The sequence below is a fragment of the Pectinophora gossypiella genome, chromosome 5, assembly GCF_024362695.1.
Source record: "Pectinophora gossypiella chromosome 5, ilPecGoss1.1, whole genome shotgun sequence".
In the NCBI taxonomy this organism is placed as follows: domain Eukaryota; kingdom Metazoa; phylum Arthropoda; class Insecta; order Lepidoptera; family Gelechiidae; genus Pectinophora; species Pectinophora gossypiella.
The window spans coordinates 13,342,518-13,366,409 of NC_065408.1; the positions used below are offsets into that span (position 1 = coordinate 13,342,518).

General features: G+C 37.8%; 1 protein-coding gene across 1 annotated transcript in view; it reads right to left on the reverse strand.

Moving 5' to 3' along the window:
• Nucleotides 1-19,880: 19,880 nt before the first annotated feature.
• LOC126367108 (general odorant-binding protein 70) overlaps nucleotides 19,881-23,892 on the reverse strand; it is a 41,642-nt gene continuing 37,630 nt past the window's right edge. Inside the window, exons 5-6 of the mRNA XM_050010516.1 lie at nucleotides 22,548-22,698; nucleotides 19,881-21,810 (exon numbers count right to left, since the gene is read on the reverse strand). Of these exons, the coding sequence (XP_049866473.1) occupies nucleotides 21,722-21,810; nucleotides 22,548-22,698 (240 nt within the window). The 3' untranslated portion in view covers nucleotides 19,881-21,721. The remainder of the gene's footprint in view (nucleotides 21,811-22,547; nucleotides 22,699-23,892) is intronic.

Sequence of the window (23,892 nt, forward strand, 5' to 3'; positions counted from 1 at the left end):
ATTAACTTTTTGTACACGAAGGCGGATTCTCAGTTGGACTACCAAAGTCATTTTTTTTTAGCTTCTTTTGGAGCAGTAAGCAGATAATTCTCGTGACTATATAGCAAAAATAATGGACGTACTTCTTGATATTGCACACTTACTTTTATATGCAATAAAAAATGATCTAAAAATAACAATAATAACAATACGAGCTTATTATAAACGTACGTAAACGTGCGTAAACTTATTATGGACGTATTGACTTCTGAAAGAAATTGACGTACGACAATTTCTGTGACATAAGGTCCCTCTTCTCCCATCATTTTTTACACTCCATTTCTATTATAGTCTTACACTTACTTATTAGTCTTATACTTACGCTTTAAAACTTTTTACAAAATCTCATTCTACATGGTAAGAATCGTGCGCGACATTCTACGCGATTTGCCTCTTACTTCTTAACGCTTTACGGCCATTTAAAACTAAAGTAAGACCCAGAGGGGGTGAGATCGACACACGGTGCAAACTAGTGCGGGGCTGAGAGTTACCGGTCTATACGTAGTTTTATTCTTTATTCTATGCCTATGTTCTACGACGAACAATCCATACATACATACATAACCTCACGCCTATTTCCCACCGTGGTAAGCAGAGACTATATAATTCCATTTGCTTCGATCCTGACACATTTCGCTTGCTTCCTTTCACATTTATCAATCGCTTCATATACGCACGCCGGTTCAGAATACATCGTACTAAACCTTTTCTAAGGACGTCACCAATTTGTTCAATGTAAGTCCTTTTAGGTTTTCCTCTACCAGCCCTACCATCAACTTTCGCTTTACCGCTTACGCTCAATCCCCTTCAGATACAACTTCAAGGCAATTTCTCAGAAGAACGGATGATCCATTAGGATACTAACACCACAATTACAAACCTATCAATCAAAACAATACATCGTAAACATCTTACCCCGAAGGATGCAACCGTGAAGGACTACAAGAGCAATATGGCCATTACAAAGTATTCATTAAACGTAATTAATATCTACGTCCGCCGTTTGTTTCGCTTCCTTGTCCGTCTGTCTGTCCGAGCTTCACACAATGCTGTAATAAATGTCTAAATCTGATGAGAGACCTTTGGTGAGCGCGGGCACATTATCTTTTATTGGTGGTTAGGATTAGAGAGAGGTAAAGTTATTTAGATAAATTCTCGAAAATTAAATTTTTAAATTTAAATTTTTAAAGAGTACTTATTTTAAACTAGCTTTTGCCCGCGACTTCGTCCGCGTGGCGTGTTATATAAGAGAGAGATCTTTGTGTGTGTGGGAGTGCATATCAAATTTCAAGCATCTAACTTATGCAGTTTAGATTTTTTCATACAATTTTTTTCCCAATAACTCCCATTTTTCAAAATACAGCCAAAAATAAACTTTATATTTACTAAGGTATGCATGCATGCTAGATTGAATCAATTGATTGAATTGTTTTTTTTTTTTAATTGATTGTTCATTGAGTTTTAATTTTAATACACACTTCCTCTCTTCCCTTCAACGTTGCTGTGCCCTACAGGGTCCATGTTTTAGTTCCTATGCCTATGTAACACCCCATTGTACTACATGGAATGCAATAAATAATTTAATTGAATTGAATTGAAAACATCTATCTTACGCGGTTTCGATTTTTTCATACAAATGTTTTTTTCCCGCTAACTCCCGTTTCCGTGGGAATTTTGCAATATCCTGTTGCAACTAAGGTTTAAGTTAACTAAGGTACCTGCATGCCAAATTTCAAGCGTCTAACTTAAGCGGTTTAGATTTTTCATACAAAAGGATTTTCCCGCTAATTTCCGTTTCCGTGGGAATTCCGGGAATTCCTTTCTTAGTGCACCTCTACGGTACCTAAGCTATGTCCCTTCCAAATTTCAAATGCCTACATTTAGCCGTTCAGGCTATGCGTTGATATGTCAGTCACTGAGTCAGTCAGTTTCTCCTTTTATTTAGATTTGATTTTTTCATACAAATGTTTTTTCCCGCTAACTACCGTTCCCGTGGGAATTTTGTAATATCCTGTTGCAACTAAGCTTTAAGTTTACTAAAGTACCTGCATGCCAAATTTCAAACGTCTAACTTGAGTGGTTTAGATTTTTCATACAAAAGGATTTTCCCGCTAATTCCCGTTCCCGTAGGAATTTCGGGAATTCCTTTCTTAGTACACCTCTACGGTGTCTAAGGTACCTGCGTGCCAAATTTTAAACATCTTACTTGAATGGTTTAGATTTTTCATACAAAAGGATTTTCCCGTTAATTCCCGTTCCCGTGGGAATTTCGGGAATTCCTTTCTTAGTGCACCTCCACGGTACCTAAGGTACCTGCATGACAAATTTCAAACGTCTAACTTGAATGGTTTAGATTTTTCATACAAAAGGATTTTCCCGCTAATTCCCGTTCTCGTGAGAATTTCGGGAATTCCTTTCTTAGTGCACCTCCACGGTACCTAAGGTATCTGCATGCTAAATTTCAAATGTCTAACTTGAGTGGTTTAGATTTTTCATACAAAAGGTATTTCCCGCTAATTCCCGTTCCCGTGAGAATTTTGGGAATTCCTTTCTTAGTGCACCTCTACGGTACCTATGGTACCTGCATGCCAAATTTCAAACGTCTAACTTGAGTGGTTTAGATTTTTCATACAAAAGGATTTTCCCGCTAATTCCCGTTCTCGTGAGAATTTCGGGAATTCCTTTCTTAGTGCACCTCCACGGTACCTAAGGTATCTGCATGCTAAATTTCAAATGTCTAACTTGAGTGGTTTAGATTTTTCATACAAAAGGTATTTCCCGCTAATTCCCGTTCCCGTGGGAATTTCGGAAATTCCTTTCTTAGTGCACCTCTACGTTATCTAAGGTACCTGCATGCCAAATTTCAAAAGTCTAACTTGAGTGGTTTAGATTTTTCATACAAAAGGATTTTCCCGCTAATTCCCGTTCCCGTAGGAATTTCGGGAATTCCTTTCTTAGTGCACCTCTACGGTATCTAAGGTACCTGCATGCCAAATTTCAAACGTCTAACTTGAGTGGTTTGGATTTTTCATACAAAAGGATTTCCCTTCACTACTCTGCTCCTATTGATTGTAGCGTGATGAAAAGTATACTATGACCTGTCCAGGAGTGTGAAGAATAATTGTACCAAGTTTCATTAAAATCCGTCCAGTAGTTTTTGTTTCTATAAGGAACATACAGACAGACAGACAGACAGACAGACAGACAGACAGACAGACAGACAAAAATTTTACTGATTGCATTTTTGGCATCAGTATCGATCACTTATCACCCCCTGATAGTTATTTTGAAAAAATATTTAATGTACAGAATTGACCTCTCTACAGATTTATTATAAGTATAGATTTTTGCACAATAACGCCTCATGCTCGTTGAGTTATACTGGCATACGGGAAACGCATTTTTTTTTCCTTTTTATTTATTTAATTACCATTTTTTTATACAAAGACTCAGTGAGGCTGTTTTTAATTCTTTCGAGATTATATTGGGTTATCGGTATTCAATGTTTTAAAAACATAACCCTCCTCGTTTGACAGTCGGGTAAAAATCATTAAAACACTTTATCAATTTCAAAACTATCAGTAAAACCTTACTCGCACATCCACACAAACGTATGCTTATAATATTTATAACTTCAAAAAAAAAGTTACACCCCGGACACTTCATACAAAAAATCTCATTCCTAACGTTTGCTGCCTAACGCGTAAGTGCGAGCGAACAAACCGCGGCTTACGGTCATTAACACGTTGACAGTCCAGTGATCCATATACGGGTCATAACGGATTAGCTCCATACGTCCGTGACCCATATGTGGGTCACAAAGAAACGACCGGATACACACTAAGGGCGGGTGCTCCATGTGGATACCCAGTAATTTAGCAAAGATTTGTATTACAGTATGTTTGATGGCCGCTGGGACGGAAAGGTTCTAGAATGGCGACCGCATGTCGGACGACGCTCAGTGGGTAGACCGCTACAAGGTGGACCTACGATCTGGTGAAGGTCGCGGGAAGCCGCTGGATGCGGGCAGCGCAGGACCGATCGTCGTGGAGATCCTTGGGGAGGCCTATGCCCAGCAGTGGGCGTCGTATGGCTGATGATGATGATGTTTGGTGAATACTACTTTCCACCTGTTTAAAGCCTGAAGTAACTGAAAGTTTAGTAAAAATATTCAAATAATCAAACATTGAAGTAATATGCGGGACTTACAAGGAAGTCAAAACATTTTGTGTGGGGACTGTCAATGTGTTGAAGGGTAGAGTAAAACCCAGGAGGGGTAAGGTAGGCGCCCGATACGAATTAGTCCGGGGAGGAGAGTTACCGTTCTATAGATAGTATTATTCTTTAGTCCATACGCTGACGTATGTACGTAAAGTAACGTTGTACAATGGACACGCACCTCCGATGCTCGTTCCGGTGCGATCATCTTGAATTAGGTAATGTGTCGAATTTTACACGCTGACTGGCGTTATTGAAGTTATTGAAATACTATGTAGGTATTTCAATATATGAGTAAATATATACATACAAATCAGAAATTAGAATCATTTATTTAACGTAATTATCATGGATAAACTTGTTGAAGGTCAATGTAACATTTTTAAATTTACGTCATTTCGCAAGGTGTTATGGCTGAGGAGAAGAAATGACAAGAAACTGCAACAGCAACACATCTTTTAAAAACCAATGAGAATATACATTACAAGTTATTTAATAACTAGAGGAACACACTCAATACCAGACATTTTTATCATTTAGGTAGTCATTAATCTTATAATAAGCTTTTTACATAAAGTAAGCTTCACATGAGCTTTAAATTTATTTTCTGACAGATTTAAAATATTATCTGGTATTTTATTGTAAAAACGTATACATAACCCCAAAAAAGATGAATTTAATTTACTTAATCTAGAATTTTGAATAGCAATTTTATTTTTATTTCTTGTATTGTAAGTATGCCTTTCACAGTTTCGAAAATTTTGCACAGGCTGTATTCACAACCCCATTTGTCCGGCCAAGTAGTTAATGCCATCTGCGGCAAATCTACAATAAGTCAGGTCAAAAAAAAATGTATTCAAAATGTTTGAAAACCAAACTGTGGTCTCCTGCATCTATCCTACTCTAGATGGGGGTCGGCACAACAGGTATTCCTCTTCCTTTATTTTCTGCCAGTCGTCATCAGTACTCACACCCTTGACATTATCCTACTTCATACAATCCATCCACACTTTCCTGGGTCGTCCCCTACCCCTATATCCATCTACATTCATACTCACAACTTTCTTCGTTATATGCCTTTCATCCCTCTTCATTACATGCCCATAATATGCTAACATGGTGCTCCTCAGCTTCTCACTAACCAGCGGTACCTTCTGACTACAGACTATGGTATTACTGGAACAGTATATTCATGTACAGTCATGAACAATATCATGTAGCCGCTTTAGAACCCTGTCGCACTAGCATATTTGTCATTTAATAAGACTTCCGGTTTAATTTGTCAAAAAATTAAATGTGACATGGTTACAAAGTGTAAACATATTATTACTCGTGACCGTAGAACCTCCTTACTTTTCGTAACAATTCGCCAATGAGCGTGGAAGCATTTTTGTATTTTGCCGAATACCTAGCGGGCAGCAGGACCCAGTACATAACCAATATTTTATATCTTACATACGCCTACGCCTATACGCCCATTTCCTTTTGGGGTAGGCAGAACTACGGAATTTCACTTACTATGAACCTGACACACCATTTCCGAGTCTCATCAAAGACATGCTTGCATTTTTATTATCTGCATACCAAATAAGAATAAAGTACGTTAAAATTAGGTAGAGCTTTTTTTTGGGCGGAAGGCAAGAGGGAAGCCACTACCCTATTTTTCCCTAAAAATGTATCATGGAAAATGCTGCACCGACAAGAGCGTGGCTCTTAAATTGCTGATGATGAGAGCTTTTATACACAGATATATATATTCTTTACTTCATTAATAAGTAAATAATCAGTATTTGCTCGGTGATCGGTGGTGTGAGTACTTAGTTCATCTTGTGATAGATGTATCTCTGTCCACCCCAAATGGGATATAGTTAGAAACTTATATTGTTATGTTAGTATTATGAATTTCTAATATCTTTGGATATATAATACATAATATATTGACGTCACATCTTATTTATTAAGAGGTAGGAATTTCCAAGATTCCTTGATAAACTGTGATAAGTTACATCCTAGACGAGAACATGAGTTTTGCGTGTTGTAAACATAATGTCAGATGTTATTAAGTTGTTAACACGTGAAAAATTAAACACTAAAAAACCCGATGATAAAAATAGTAATTAACAATAATTTAATAATTCATCAATTGAGGAGCTCGGTGGCGCTGCGGTAAACGCGCTCGGTCTGCGATTGTTGAAGTTAAGCAACTTTCGCAAAGGCCGGTCATAGGATGGGTGACCACAAAAAAAAGTTTTCATCTCGAGCTCCTCCGTGCTTCGGAAGGCACGTTAAGTCGTTGGTCCCGGCTGCATTAGCAGTCGTTAATAAACATCAATCCGCACTGGGCCCGCGTGATGGTTTAAGGCCCGATCTCCCTATCCATCCATAGGGAAGGCCCGTGCCCCAGCAGTGGGGACGTTAATGGGCTGATGATGATGATGATAATAATTCATCACTACTTTAAGAGCCACGCTCTTGTCGGTGTAGCATTCTCCATTCTTGTCTATCACGATGTTCACCTTCTCTTTAATTAATCTGTTCCATGCAAAAAAAGAGTTTGCAAGCTCCACCACCATTCACATTCAGAATCAGGTGATACAAGCCTGCAATGCCCTTGCCAAACAAAAGGCCAGTCTCACAAAGTGACTTCGACAATGGAATCGAACCCGGTCCTCCAGATCGTGAGCCCGACGCTCAAACCGAATTTTATTTAAATAAGGCTGGCGGCAATATTTTAACACTCCATAAAAGCCCAAAACGTTACATCCTAAGTATACAAACTCAAGGGTGAAACATCTCACCACATTTGCCCGTGTCCTCGCATCCGACCATTGTTCTAGCCATATAAACTTTTTGTCTAACTCGATATATAAAGTTTTATCTAGATGCATCGATAAAAATTGGATGTACAAGACAATTGGTTCCTCTTGATTGTGAATAGCCTTGCCTGATGGCTTTATGGCTCACAGTTGAAATATAGTTGGGTCTAGACTGAAATATAGGTCAGACAGATCGAATTTATATCTTTATTTTTATGCCTGTATTGCGACTTGTGTTTTAATCGTTGTTTTATAGGTGTGAGAGTGATTGATTTTTAGTACGTTTGCATCATTTATTTCGAAATGTTCGTTATTGAAAAGAAGCTTTATTGGATTTTGAGTTGCTTGTGAGTTTTATCGTTATAAGATAAAGGTTAATTTTGGAACTTACGTACTACATGACTATGTCATTTAGTTAGTACCTAGTATTAATATTTTATGTTATGAATCTGTATAAGTACCTACATATAAAAGCGAAAGTTCACTCACTCACTGACTGACTCACTTATCAATTGCTAGGAGTCTCAAATTTTGCATGGGAGTTCCTTTTAGGGCGTAAGTGCTCACTAAGACCAAAAGGAATCCCTAAAGGGGTTAAAAGGGGTAACAAAGTTTGTATGAAACCATATTTTTAATGGTAGGGTTTCTTGCGATGGTAGTCACGGGTAACAAGATCGTATTAAGTATATCATGAATTACTTATAAAACGAACGTTTTTGTACAGAATGTCTTACATGTCGATGGTAGCTCTTTCCCCATGGATATTGTGCATATAAGTTTAAAATACTTTTTTAATACTTATCAGAAAGCTTTCAATATACCTATATTCTATTATTATTATTGGCAGATGTTTTTGTACCATATACATATAATATATATACATTCAAATTATTCCTGTCCAGTGACGTGCCGTTTCCGCGAAATTTCCACTTTGGGAACGTTCCTGCCAGTAAAAAGGCACAAAACTTATGACAAAAGAGCTTTATTATCTAACCTTTAGGCAGATAAGACCAGAGTACAAGAAAGAACGATTTAAAAAGAAAAGCAGCCAGTGTCCTTACTATTAAAGAGTTTTTACAACGGGAACATTCCCGGAAACGGCACATCACATTCCTGTCATTAATTTTGATGAAGTCTCAAATTCTCAATCCATACACGGTTACGTCCGTACTTCACACATACAAGTACGGTCACGAGTACTAATATGTTACACTTTGAAACCATGTCACATTAACTTTTTTGACAAATCAAACCGTAAGTCTCATTAAATGTCAAATATGATAGTGCGACAGGGTTCTAAAGTGGGTACATGATATTGCTCATGACTGTACATACAAGTTTTGAATGAAGTCATCAAACACAAATTATGTGTTCTCCGCATTGTTTCACGTAACAAAAGGAGGCGGTTTTTCACAAAAATCCTGCTTCGGGCGTAGCAAGAATGAGGTCGATTGAATTGGTTATCTGGTACATATTATAGTGCAGCCGCCGAACCGTGTAGCAGTTAGTTTAACATTCAATGGGGATGCAAGGATATTGCAAAACGGACTGTGTTCAAATATGATAAGTGCGATTGGAAAATGATAAATGGGCGACTGTCTAGAAAGAGATGGGCTTGGGCTGTCCGCGAGGAACTAGGTAGTTATCTGCTGGACCGGGAGTTAATAAAAAAGCTAGCAGGCTTTCAAGTGCTTATTTCGATCTTTCGAGCTCTCATCGATCATTGGCCTTGTATATGTTCATACACTTTTTTAATCAATGGCCTGTAGAGGCAGTAGAAAAGTGCAGCAACTTAAGTACTTAACCTAAAAAGACAACTTAAAAACTGCACATCGGTACCGTCGTCGGCGGCGCAGGCGCATACAATTCGGAAGATATCGGCATTTTACCATAACGAATCCGAAGTAGGGAGTCGCGAGGCCGGAGGGCCAACAATGGACGAAGGGCATCTCAATCTTTACGCTGGATGCGCACGAGTGCTACTTACTTATTGGATATTTGGTACTCGCATATTAACAATATTCAAATTATTGTACGTTTTGAAGAAAGGCCAGGTCAAGAGTAGGTATCTACTCTACACTGGCGAGCAAGTTTGAAGATTTTGATAAGAGTGAAAGGAACGTAGTTAGTGGATATACGTGGCGGTAGTGTTATCTCGTTTTAACCTGAAGATTTGACAGGTCCGGTTTTTTTATAGAAACGACTGCCAGTCTGACCTTTCAACCCGCGAAAGGGAAACCAGTCCAATACAGGTTAGGTCACATACCTCCGAAACGCATTTCTCGGGAATGTGGGTTTCCTCACGATGTTTTCCTTCACCGATGAACACGTGATAAACATTTAAGATCCAGACATGAATGATAGTACCGTGGTGGTACTGGCACACCCCGGACACAGACACTACATATTGGCGTTATTGTACACGCGCATCTGTGTGTGTGTAACGTCTGACGCCATACGATTGAAGACTGAAGTAAGGCCGAGGGGGGTTGAGGTAAACCTATCTCAGCCGCTGGTGGGGAGGGGAGAGTTGCCATTCTATAAGTACGTAGTAATATTCTTTATTCTATGGTAGATGGTTACTTGGAAATAGGCGAATACTTTAATAAGTTGTTTTGCCCTGACCTGTCATTAAAGGTAAATTTAAGATTTTAGGATGGGATGATTAAATTCGTATTAAAAGCTTGGTTTATAGATGATGATCTGAAGGGGAATTTAGCCAGAAAAATAATTGGTAAAGTAGCTGTTTGCATGTTACAGTATTCTTAAGATAACGACAACAATAGACACGTATTTTCGTTAATTGGACTGGGAACATTGGTCTCTGACAAGTTGTTTCATTGTCAGACTGTATTTGGTAAATAAGAATAAAGACATAACATAACATAACTAGCCTATATACGTCCCACTGCCGGGCACAGGCCTCCCCTCAATCAACCGGAGGGGGTATGGAGCATACTCCACCACGCTGCTCCACTGCGGGTTGGTGGAGGTGTTTTTATGGCTAATAGCCGGGACCAACGGCTTAACGTGCTCTCCGAAGCACGGGATCATCTTACTTTTTTCGGACAATCAGGTCAGGACTTTTCAGGCTTGAAGAATAAAGAATCCATTCAAAATAAATTAATTTATATCTTTGACATCACATCACTAAATTAAGAGCCACGCTCTTGTCGGTGTAGCATTCTCCTAACTCTCCATGCTCCTTTTTTAGGGAAAAATAGGGCAGTGGTTTCTCTTGTGGTTTTTGTTTTTTATGTTTCCTTTGACATATTCAAAATAAATACTAATTCAGGCAACCTCACTCAATTCCACAACATAACACAACATAAGCTCACCACTATATCCCAATTGGGGTAGTCAGAGGTACATCCATCTAAGTAAATAACTGAATTAAAAATGAACTTAAATATTCGTAATATAAAGTCTGAGCACTATTTAATAGTTGTTTACTAGGGACATTATAAAGTGAGATTAAAAAATAAAAAAACTAATTCCTTATTTCAAAATGCACAATATGAACTCATAAAACCTACCATAAATTCAGTTAGAAATATTTATAGGTACACATTTTACAGCCATTATGAAACTTAAATATTCGTAATATAAAGTCTGAGCACTATTTAATAGCGGGAAGCCGCTGGATGCGGGCAGCGCAGGACCGATCGTCGTGGAGATCCTTGGGGGAGGCCTATGCCCAGCAGTGGGCGTCGTACGGCTAGTGATGATTATGAAACTTAAAATATACGTACGCAAAAAATGACCTATAAGATAGATTCTGTTGTATTTAGTTTAGGCACCAGTCTCACAGATTATAATATATGATGAAAAAGTTGTTGTTCTCTTCTTAATATGCACTGTTTGTAGGTATATAAGATTTCTTTGTAAATGTCTGTGAGAAATTAATAAATACTTAATTACGTAAAGAACTTCAATGAGATTTAATAACTCAATTAAAACTTGTCATAGTTCAGCCTAATACTACATTTGCTCCCGGATCCAAGGAATTAGGAAAAACCTAGTCAATTAATGATGCAGAGGTGAACCTTATCGCGTCAATTAGTATACACAATTGAATTTAGTAGGTATGTTGTGAGGTCGTGGGACAAGCAGACAATGTAGATAGCATCGTCAATTTTGTTAGCTCCGTGCTTATGAGTTGTAACGAGGAAATAGGTAAATACTTGACGCTTGCGTCCGAATCTGTAGACCAAAGTTATAGAATAAAGAATAATACAACATATAGAACTAACTCCCCGCCTCGCACCAAATCGTATCCGACGCCGACGTCAAGCCCTCTGGGTCTTAAGCGTTTATTACTCCTTCCTGCCCGATATGTGCGCACCTAGCCTGTGTGTCAAGGTCACGGGTGGTTACCATGGTTACTCCCCTCCAATTCGCTCGAGATCACCGTTACCATGGTTACGATATTTGCTATTAGACTACACGATCGGATCGGGAAACGGGAGTTGATGGGGAGTAACCATGGCAACCACGGTGAACTTGACCTACACTTACCTAGGTGTAATAAGTCCTTTAGTCTTAAATCTTCCAAGTTCCAACCAATTTACTTTCGGACAATCGGGGAATCAGGCAAATATAACAAAGTAATGTTTAATTGAAGACCTTCCAAAAGTCATACAATAGATGTCGCTACTCTCAGAATAAGGCTGCTTTTAAATTTCAATAAATCCGTGTCTCAAATAGTTTTTGCGTCAGGTGAGTGAATATTTCTATCACAGCTGTATTCACGGTTATAATTATAAGTATCTATCAATTAGATACCTAGTTAATTCTTATGTGTTTATAAAACTCCCTCTTCATAATGTAATCACAAATATATTCGCAAATCTTTCAAAGTAGTGAATAATTTATAATATTTGACTACCTCATTCCCATCATATCAACAAACAATATACAATAATAAGGCACCGTGTCAACCAGTGTCCGTGCATGCCGCGATGTCGCGTATACGCCGCGATCTCGCCTCGCCGTGAAATCGCTGAAAAATCGCTGGACAAATCGGTGGACAAATCGCTAGTGTGAACAGGCCCACAGTCATTTAATTTTTCTGTAGTTTATTTCGTAATTTTGACGTTTTTGCTTGCATTGGGCACTTACTTTTATATGCGCAAATGTCAAATTATAATATTGCTAATTAGTTGATTTACTACGATGTGGCGTTTTTGACCGTCCTGAGGTGAAATCAACCCAAAAGAAGAACCCACTGATAGCGCACTCTCAGTACTTACGGAAAAAATTGCTTCGATGCGGCGGCGTTTTTAACCCCCCCATGAAGTGAAATCAACCCAAAAGAAGAACCCACTGATAGCGGAACTTACGAAAAATTTAGCACATTTTTTTACAGTGACTAGGGCTGCGTTACGGAATACGTTTTGAATAAAAATAAAACACAATGACAAGTATAAGGCTAAAGTGCTAAAGTCCACTGTAATTGCTTCTCGCTCTCACTTATACAAAAACATAGATTAAAGTATTAAAATCAGTAACTCTCCGCTCCGCATCAATTGATTCGAGCTAGACTTGCCCCCCCACCCTTTGTGGGTCTTACATTAATCTAAATGGCCGTAAGCCGCTAAGGAGTAAGGGAGAACGTGCGCGTTCTGTATGTCTCGCTCGCACTTACGTGGTACTCGGTATGAAAGAGATTTTTGTTTAGACTCTCCGGGGTGTGACGCAACCCTCCTGAACAATATGAACGTATGAATTTGACAGTCGCGACTACGCAAGCGCATGCACGCGAACGATATTCCGTCTAAGATAACACGTTTCCGAAACGAAGCAGGAAATAAAAAACCCGTGGGAGTTCACTTCAAATGAATGAATTATTGTAATTAGTTTGTTGTGAAACGAGTGTCTAGTTTTGATTAAGTATTATTCGAGGATAATGGATAATTGCTTGTTTCTGTTATTGTGTTTCATTGTCAATTAGCTGGTTTCATGGGTCCCATGTTTAATTCCTCGGTTAGTTCTTACTTATTATTCGGACTATGCTTTCTTTGGTCGACTCTAACGGCCACAATGTGTTGAAATGTGACAACGAACGTTTGAGTGTCCCTGCTGTTAACATTCCTGGGGGGGGTTAAAATGGCCACATCGAAGCAATTAATCTAAAAAACCAATATTGCAATTTGATACTTGCGCATATAAAATTAAATGCGCAATGCAAACAAATGTCAAATAGCAATATTGCTTGCTTAGATGAATTGTTTCGATGTGGCCATTTTAACTCCCCTGTTTATCTTCTAAATGTAAAGCATATTGCTTTCTTGTCATGTGTTGAGGTACCTATGTATGGGCATATAAAAAATATATACCTCTATATATTACGTACGTAAAAGTACAGGTGATATGGTAGCACTACCAAAAAGCCGAACATGCAGTAGGATCACATTCCTAAAACTTATTACTAAAATTTTAGAAATTACGTGTCCACATCACGAATGTGTAAAAAGTTTTTAGACAGGACTATGTAGACCCGTAAGACCTGGTTATACAGGGGGTGACTGAAAAGCAGCAGCAATGCTGAGGCTCCTCTTTTTCGGCCACGACTGAATGTGTTACATGTAATTAGGTTTAAGCAATTTTGTAAAATATTTGTGGTTGAATAAACTTCTTTTATTATTATTATTATTTTTCTTTATATATTTATAATTCTCTCCGAAGAGGTTCAAGTCGCACGGGCCGTAGCCAAGTGCTTTTATTGTTTCAGAGATAAAAACTTCCTGACGATGCGGCATGTATTTAGAATTACTGCTTTTTGAAGAAGTGTGAGTGTGGATGGATGCATGTTGAGAGTTTGGAGACTAGTGTGGAGTGTTTTAGGTATGACGCCTGTGGTGGAAACAACGATGGGTACCGTTTTAACAGTTCTTACTTGCCACTGTGTTTGGATTTCTATAGCAAGGTCGGTGTATTTGGCAATTTTTTCAGCATGTGTAGTAAGTAAGTTGTGAGTATTGCATACGGCTATATCTACAAGCAATACGGTCTGATTGATTTTGTCAAATAAAAGTATATCCGGTCTATTGAAATGAACTGTTTTATCAGTGATGATGGTTCTATCCCAGTATATTCTATATCTATCGTTTTCTAATACAGCTTGTGGTTTATATTTGTAATACGGAACTTTTTCTGTAACAAATTTATATTTAAATGCTAGATTTTGGTGTACTATTGCTGCTACTTGGTCGTGTCTATGCTTATAATCTGTTTGGACTATAGATTTGCATGCGCCAGTGATATGCTGTATTGTTTCAGAACTACTTTGGCAGCGTCTACATGTATCTGTCTGTAAGTTGGGTAGCCGGATGATATGTTTCTGATAGTTGCGGGTGTCAATGATCTGATCTTGAATGGCGATCATGAAAGCTTCAGTCTCTGGGAAGAGCTCCCCCTCCGCAACCAAGTGTTCGACGCAGCTTTGTCGACGTGCGGCTGTTGGAGGTCGTGGCGGTGTCTGCCGTGCAGAGACTTCTGCTCCCATGAGGCTATCTTATCTCTGGGTTCAGTGATCTGTTCGCATCTTTGGGGGTTGTGATCTTGGAGATTTAGGGGTGTAGATCGTTTATCTGCATTCGACACTGTATTGTGCAAAGTGGAATGATGCATACGTTGATGGAAATATTGTCTTAATGTTTTTACCTGTTTATTATGTAAATTACAGATATCTATAATTCCTCGCCCCCCTTCATCTCGTGGCAGCGTCTGTCGTTGAGTACATGCTCTAGGGTGATGTTTGCGATGAACTGTCATTGTGGTATTAATAGTGCGCTGTAGATTTATGAGGTCCGTTTTTGACCAGCTGATGACACCAAACGAATATGTAAGTATGGGGATTGCAAAGGTGTTAACTGCTTTTACTAGGTTACGAGAATTCAATTTCGATCGGAGGATTACATTCAGTCTGTGTTTAAATTTCTTTCTTAGCTCATTTTTTATATATTTTTGGTTGATTTGGCGGGCCTGTTGAAATCCCAGGTACTTGTATGTTTCTTCGGAATTTAGGGATTCTATGCAACTTCCTGATTCTAGTATATAGTCATTTCGCTCAATTTTACCATTTTTAACTGAAAATGTTTTACACTTGTCGATACCAAAATCCATGCGTATGTCGTTTGAGAATGTTTGGGTGATGTCTGCTAGGTGATGTAGTGACTGTGTAGTGTTACTGTATAACTTAATGTCATCCATGTACATGAGGTGTGTCAGCGATGTTTCCTTGTAGTTGGTTTCGTCAGTAATAGTAAATCCTTGGTTTGATCGGTTTAGTAAATTAGAGAGTGGATTTAAAGCGAGACAGAACCACAATGGACTAAGCGCATCCCCTTGGAATATTCCACGTTTAATAGGGATATCTCTGGTTTCGATGTCACTGTCCCCCACGAGTTTCAGTTTGGTTTTCCAGTTCTGCATAGAAATTTTTAGAAATTTAACTATTGTTGGATGGATTCTGTAGTGCTCTAGTACATATATGAGCCAGCTATGAGGTACTGAATCATACGCTTTACGGTAATCAATATACATGGTGTTGATGTCTTTTTTATTATAGTAAGCTTGTTTCATAGCAACTGAATCGATAATCAGTTGCTCCTTACATCCATACATATTTTTACGGCATCCTTTCTGTTCTTCTGCAAGAATATTGTTTTGAGCAGCGTGTTGGTGTATGAGTTCTGCTATGCAAGACGTCAGGATTTTATAGATAGTTTGTAAACAAGTGATGGGGCGGTATTTTGCTGGATTTTGGTGATCTGTGTCTTTCGGGATCATGTATGTTATGCCTTGGGTGACATAGATTGGCATTTTATCCGGTGTTCTGATGAAATCGTTAATGTGGTTATGAAGTATTGGATGGACTGCAGTGAATTTCTTGTACCAGTAATTATGTATATGATCGCTACCTGGTGCTTTCCAGTTATGGGTTTTCATTAAAACTTTATCAAATACCTCTATCGGGACGAACTCAAACTCCATTTCATCTATATTATTAGACTCCATTTGAATCCAGTCTGCGTTATCATTGTGTTGTACTGGGTTTGACCAAATGTTCGACCAAAAATGGTGGAAATCGTCCGAAGATGGTGTCATAGAGGTGTGATGTGGGTTCTGAGTGCGTTGGGTAGCTGCTGAAAGTGTTCTATAAAATTGTTTTTCGTTATTTAAAAATTGAGTATTTTGTACCTTCCTCTGCGTGCAATTGGTGTACCTTCGTAATCTGCTTGCTACTGTATTAAGTTTTTGCTTAAGGGTATCTAAAAACTGTTCATCTGTCAAATTGGGTTCTTCATATTGTGAGTGTATTCTGTATGTATTTTTTATTGATTCTATTTGTGCTATCAATCTATTACTCCTATTGCCTTGTATGTATTGAATGAATCTTCCTATGTCCCTTCTGAATGACTCTACCTTTTTCTGTAATCTTCTTTGCCAAGCTGGGATTTTAATTTTTCGTCTATGTTGCACACTGTCCGTGTTATATATTTTTGTCCCATTACAAATAGCTGTTGTATACGCTGCACAATATATTATTGTCTGAGTGGTCTCAAAATCATCATCAACTGACAAGTAGTTTGGTAATATATCTGTGTTCAAGTAAGTGCAAATCTGAGCTAGTTTCTTAGAAGTTTTCTGTTTTGGTATATATGGTCTTGTCGTTGGGGGTGAATTCTTGAACTTATGTAAAATTTCTGCAAACTTCTCTGTTATGTATTGTTGATCTACAGGGGTGTAAGATGATACACGTCTTCCAGCTCTACGAGGGCTGGGTAACGGTGCTGATTCTGTTTGTGAGTCTTCTTCTAGGTTGTGTGTCCGGTCAGTGTCTGTTGTAAGTGTAATGTCTTGTATATTAGTGTTGTGTTGTAGGTTGCTAAGTTGAACTTCTGCGTCTCTTCGGATTTGCTGCATTTGTTCTTCGGTAAAGTAGTTGTTATTTACTATGGCTCTTCTCTGGTCAGATATTCGTTGCTCAGAAAGATGTGTTAGGTGTGGGCAATATTCTATAAACTTCTCTCGGACTTTTTTCCTGTACGCTGTCATATTAGCTTCTAACTCCGTAGCTTCAAAGTAGGATCTTATTAGAATTTTATTTAAATCGTCGGACCATCTCATTCTCCCTGTCTGTGTTGTTTCGTCGGGTCCAATAGTATGAGTTGGTTGTGTGGTATTTATAGATGTATCAGGATGTGTTCTATTAACTTCTATCTCTACTTCTGCTTTAATCTGCGCTAATGTATCAGGTGTTAATAGTTTATTTCTCAGTATAGCCCTACGTTGGTCACCTACTCGTTGTCTGGATGCTTGCATGGATGGGAATGTCTCAATGAATGTTTGATGAAGTGTGCTAAGGTAATTTTTCATATTTGTAGTTTCAATTTTAGTAGTTTCCAGATAAGTGCGCCAGATGAATCTATTCATTTCATCTGTCCATTTTCTTCGCGCGCGTTTGGTGCCTGTAGTGGATGCAGGATTATCGGCTTCTGCCTCCTGCACAACATCTACCGACATTGGGGTTGCAGTGGATGATCGGGATGTGGGTGGATATTCAAATGAATGAGGTGATGAACTGGGTGAATGGAAGAGGCTATGTGTGGATGATATCGGTGATGACGGTTTTGAAGAAGCTGTATCGCTAAATGATACAGTATTGATTTCGGCTGTAGTCAATTGTTCGGGGGGAACCCGCCTGCTCAGTCCCCCACCGCCAACGGTTCGCATGCTGTCACACCCAGCATTGGCTCCAGGTGCGCCCCGGCGCTCGCCCCCGGGCAGCGGCCCTTTACTTAATACTTTTTTAGATCTGAGCTCCATATTGAATGGGTTACCTTTACCTCGTTGGCCGCGTAAGTTTCGATAGTACGCGTGTCCGCCCCCCACGTGGGTCTGGTGTTCGACCCGGACGTAAGGTAGGATTTTGGGGGGGTTATTATTATTATTATTAATTTCTGGGAGGGGCTGAACTATAATAAGTTATGAAAAAGGCAACTTCCCCACCCCACCCCAGTACCCCAGTTGGTATCCCTAATTGTTAGATGGGTGTTGATGAATAATGGTGAACACAAAAGTGACAGATTACCAACCCATCGCTCACATAATTTATCTGGATGTAAGATTGATGTTTGGGTGGATCTTCGAACACCGGAAGTCAATATAATTACGCAAAAATATCCTAGAATTGTATGTATTTTTGCAAATATCCAGTTAAAACTTATTTACTTATATCGCCAACTTATGTAGGTATCTAAACTATAACTGGATATTTGCAAAAACAAAAAATCAAGATATAATTGCGTTTATGGTAATTATATTGACATCCGGTGTTTGATCAAAGTACGCGTTTACATATTATATTATCATAATACGTGGTAGACGTATCTTACCGCCATCTATCAGATTTATAATAAAGCTTTGGCGCATTGTTCTCATCCTCCGTATACTCATCAAACGCCTTATAGACTTACGTTAACAAATGTTTGATTAAAGTTATTTGCTATATAATTTGTTTAGGCGTTTTTTGATTAAATATACCTATAACAGACGCATTAAAAAAGTCTTAATGTGGGTAAAACTGGAATAGATACTTAAATAGAAAAAAGTGAGTGATTATCATCTTGGATATGTTGCGGAAGTTGATAAAGGGTTACTCAGTGATAAAAAATGTATATTTATTGACATAAGGTGACATGTCCATCTCATAAATACTTGCATAAATACTTTATCGCTGTCACTGTTGATTGTCATAATCGTTTGCAAAATGGCTAACCCTGTGACTGTCACTGTACGGTTCATTATCATCATCTTTAACGACCTCCGTGGTCCAGTGGTTGAGCGTTGGGCTCACGACCTGGAGGCCCCGGGTTCGATTCCACAAATATTAAAAAAAGGGACATATCACAAAAATTACTTTGTGGTCCCTAGTTTTTTTAGGACATTACAGGCTGATTACCTGATTGTTCGAAAAGATGATCCGTGCTTCGGAAGGCACGTTAAGCCGTCGGTCGCGGTTACTACTTACTAATGTAAGTATAGTAGTCGTTACATGAGCCATGTCAGGGGCCTTTGGCGGTTTAATAGTAACCCTGACACCAGGGTTGATGAGGTTGGTACTCCACCTCACAACCCACACGATAGAAGAAGATCATAATGGTGAACACATATCACCACATATTATCTTTTAGAAATTGTTTTCTGATAGTTATTAGTCATCAGGGACATGTCATGACCGAGAATGTTTATGTATATACACTACACCACATGTGTGATATTATGTCACATTAACTTTTTGACAAATTGAATTTTAATTCTCACTAAATATCAAATATTATGTTAGTGTGACAGGATTTAAAAGTGGATAGACACATGTTATTGTTCATGACCGTTTGCAAGGATAACCTTCAACAGGGAAGACGGGTTCAAATTATCGAGCAGTGAAATCCAGTAGTAGGTGTTGTAAAAAGCTTGAAACGGCCTAATATGGTGAAAAAACGTGAGGACACAGTGAGTGCGGTTTGTCGTAGTGAGTTTCGTGCGAGTTCAGATGGTTCCGAACATTCCGATATCAAAAACATAAACAAGCGGCAAAGAAAGAAGGTAGACAGATATGTCTGCCCGTAGAAAATTATGGATCTACCTACTCCACTCCAATCTCATCCCGTGATCATGGCACTTGCAACAGTGTCGAAATATCGGGAGTCTCATATCCCCATTTAAACGCGGTAAGAACCCGTTATTATGTGCTTTAATTAAGGATAACCTGTTTGGAAAAATATAAGAGAAACAACCAAAAACAGGAAGTTATTTACAGAGATTTATTAGAGAAAACTTAAAGCTAATATTATTCTATCAGTTCGTTATAAAGCTTTATTTTCCGCTATTTTTTTAATGACAATATGCCGTGTCTCACAACCAACTATAATTTAATTCGAAAGTGTATTAAGATTGTAACGAGACTCCATAATACCTACCACACTGTACAATTTTATATAGGTGCAAGGGGTCTAAAAAAAGGCCTTATTAAGAATAAGAATAAAATAAATTCATCTTAAAAAGCAATATTGCTATTTGACATTAGTTGACTTCCGCACTTACTTTTATATGCGCAAATGTCAGATTTCAATATTTATTGCTTTTAGGTGAATTGCTTCAATGTAGCCTTTTTAACCCCTAGTTGCACTGGGGAAAATCGTAGGTAGGTACCTACATAATAATTTTGAAGATAAGTACGGAGCATTAATATGTATACACTTTGGTACCATGTCACTTTAACTTTTTTGACAAATTGAACTGTAAGTCTCACTAAATGTCAAATATGTTAGTGCGACAGAGTCCTAAAGTGGATACATTATATTGCTCATGACTGTACCTAGTGAATGTTTACGTGTCACTGACTGAATATTATACAGGCTGTTAGTGACATCGTAACGAATACTAAGGGGGATGATTCACACTATAATTCTGAGTTAATATCAAGTGGAATTTTTCGTCGCAAAAGTATAGAACTGAGGGCAAAGTTATCGTTACAATGTCACTAACACCCTGTCAAAGAACAAATGTCATATGCGCTTATTTTGAATTGAAAATTTGGAAACGTGAAGCAATACGCTTGGGTAAAATCAAAGAGGTGTGACATCTGTCATGTATCGTATCCTTGTATGTCGAGTCAACTGACAATAGGATTGGGTGGTTTTACGATTAAAAAATGGCAACACAAAGTGTCAGTTGAAGGAGAGTTGAATGAAAATTATTGTTTTGAAAAAGAGTCACATGTCTTTGGGATTACCGCGTTTCCATCGGTGTGAATCTTAATGACCATTATTCTTTTCCAAATCACTTTGTTAACAACGAATACACAGCGATTGTATCTGCACGGATCGATGTTTATTTTGAAATCACCGAACCATGAGTGACGATTAAATTATGACGGTAAAATTATTAAAAAAATATGACAGATACAAAATCCACAAGTTTTAGAAAAATAAACTCTTTACATATTGAACACATTTTAGCATTTTAAATTTAACACGTCAAAAATGATTTTTGAATTTACTTTTTTAATCACAGTGCTTTATGAGCTAAAAGTTATTGAGCATCACAATTTAGTAAATTATTTTTTATTTATAACTATATATACATATTTTATTGCTTTTATAAGCATTTATGAGTACTTAGAACTAAATGATTTTATCGGTAAAAGAATTGGTAACTATTTGTCGATAAAACTACATACTAAGTGGTATTTAGCCATAATGATAGGTACTTACTTTTCGTTTCTTAAATTTGAAAAAATAATTCTCTTTTAAACGGTAAATTAGCGTATTTTGAAACAGTAACCAGATGATTATGGTTATCTACATCATTGATAGCTTTACAATCTGACAATTATATCACAAAAAAATGTGATTATAAGTTTTTGGAAAACTGTACAATATAGCAAAAAAATCTGTTTTTGATTTATGATGTTGGCATTAACAGATCGCAAAATACATTTAAGATTTTCATCATTGACGTTTTTCAAAGATTTTTGTTACAAGATCGCATTTTTTGTGTTACATTTCAGTTCCAAAACCTCGGAACCGGGTGAAGAGGCGGATGTGATGACGGAGTGAAGTGAAGAATGGAGTGAAGACTCAAAGGCCGGAGTTGCCACAGTACTCGCCGATGCGGTCCGATATGCACTCGAATATGTCGAACGACACATCGCAGTTGCGTCCGTTGTCTGGAAAAAAAATAATTTAATTATTTTTTATTTATTTATTTTTTCATTATTTTTTTAGGTTTTTTTTTGACGTGATTTATTGTAGATTTGCCGCAGATGGCATTAACTATTTGGCCGGATTTAACTACTTGGCCGGACGTTGTATATGGTAAGGTTACAATTTATTATGATTCGGTATGCAACATAAGGACTGTATCCCCGAAGGGGTAGGCAGAGGTGTATAGAGGTGAAATGAAGTCACACTCATAAACTAGAATACTGTGGTTTGGAGCGTGAGCGGGGATTTGAACCCGCGACACTAATCGCAGTAACTTACATCGGTAGGTAAGTCACGCCCTCTTCGAACAAGCCACGATTTTTTCTGTCTTCTACCTTATAACAAGATTGCGACGGGGTGTTGCATTTTCTATAACTTTAAATAAATTAAAGTAATAAAGTCCACATTAAACTCAAGCATTATTTTCCATTTATATTATCACCACGATGCACAAATAGTAATTGTTGTTTAATCTCGATTATTTTCGGATTTTTACTATTACATTATTTTATTTTTAAAAAAAGGGAAAATAAATAATCAAAATTCATGTAATGTTGCCAAAAAGAGCAAAGTTATCAGATCCCACTCAAAGCTAAGGTTCTAACTCTACACGCCCTAAGTTTACAAACTCTACACGTTAGTTAAAATATGGGGCTTGTCCGTATGTGCTTCGGAGAGGCCACATAATCACAGTACTGACCCATGGGTACGGTCCTGGAGAATTGGTCATGGTTGCGCATGAGACACTCGCGCGACGCCTCGAGCACGGCCATGAAGTATCCTCGCTCGTTGACGCCGTCGGAGTACAAGCCCACCAGACCTTCCAGGGTCGGGAACCCGTAGCCGTCCACCTGGAATACCAACATTAAATAACATGTAGATGACAGGCTGACTGACATAACACTTGGATAGTATCCTAGGTCTAATATACATTGGCCCCGATTCCTGCAGACACCTCCCGTTATACCCGTCCGTTCTTATTCGTCGAAAAGGAAAGGGACGGATGATTGTCAACAAGTTAATTTTAAAACGAATGAATAACCCGGGCGAATAAAATAGGCATCTCGCTGATATGCAATCAGTTTGACGTGCTGTCTTAAACAGTTGTTTTAGATTTTTGCTTAAAATTGACGTGTGTTCCATAAATTTTATGCCTGTCGATTACACGTTCTTTTCTTTTTCAGCGGATAATAGAATGACAGGTATAACTTAAAATAAAATTATATGGCGTCTGCAGGAATTAGCACCATTATTAAACTCTTATTACTAAATAAAGACAGATATAAAACGGACAAATAACATTTTCTTTTTCTAAATAGAAAATTCTTCAATACGAATCTTATTTATGAAAACGTAATAATTAGTCCGACATTTTATCACGGTTTTCTTTGACGTCCCAGTGTGGTTTTTCATACAAGTAAATGTAATACAAATTTCATGTTTTGACTTAGTAGAAAGTAAAGTAACTGTTTTGACTAGTTGGAACTAGCTTATTTAAATGGTTGATTGTTTGAATGGTTGATTGAAATAGAGATTGGGATTGATATAAAGTGACATGTCAGTCCCAATATATTTTTATAACTGGTTTTAAATCAGTATCTACTATATATAGGCAGATTGGCAGACTTACTGGAAACCCTATAAAGACAATACGATCGTAAACTGGAGTTGACTTTTATAAATTATAGTGAAATAAAACACTAACAAAGCTCCAATTTTATGGTAGTTATTATTTATGTCGATTTTTTTCAACTGTAAAATTACATGCGATCATTTTTTCCTTATGTTTTATTATCGTACCTACTCTAAAAAACAGACCCGTATTTAGATCACAGATTTACACAGAATTTAGTTTACAAATTAATAAATATTTTTAATTTCCATCTTATTTTGACGAAGCATGTGGTGGAACACTAGTCTTTATGTTTTTACCTTTATTATTCATTAAATAATATATAATATAATTAATTAGCTAAACAACTGTAACCTTTAACCCGACAGAATTAAGTTGACAGCGCACGTCAAACGATTTGCATACCAGCAAG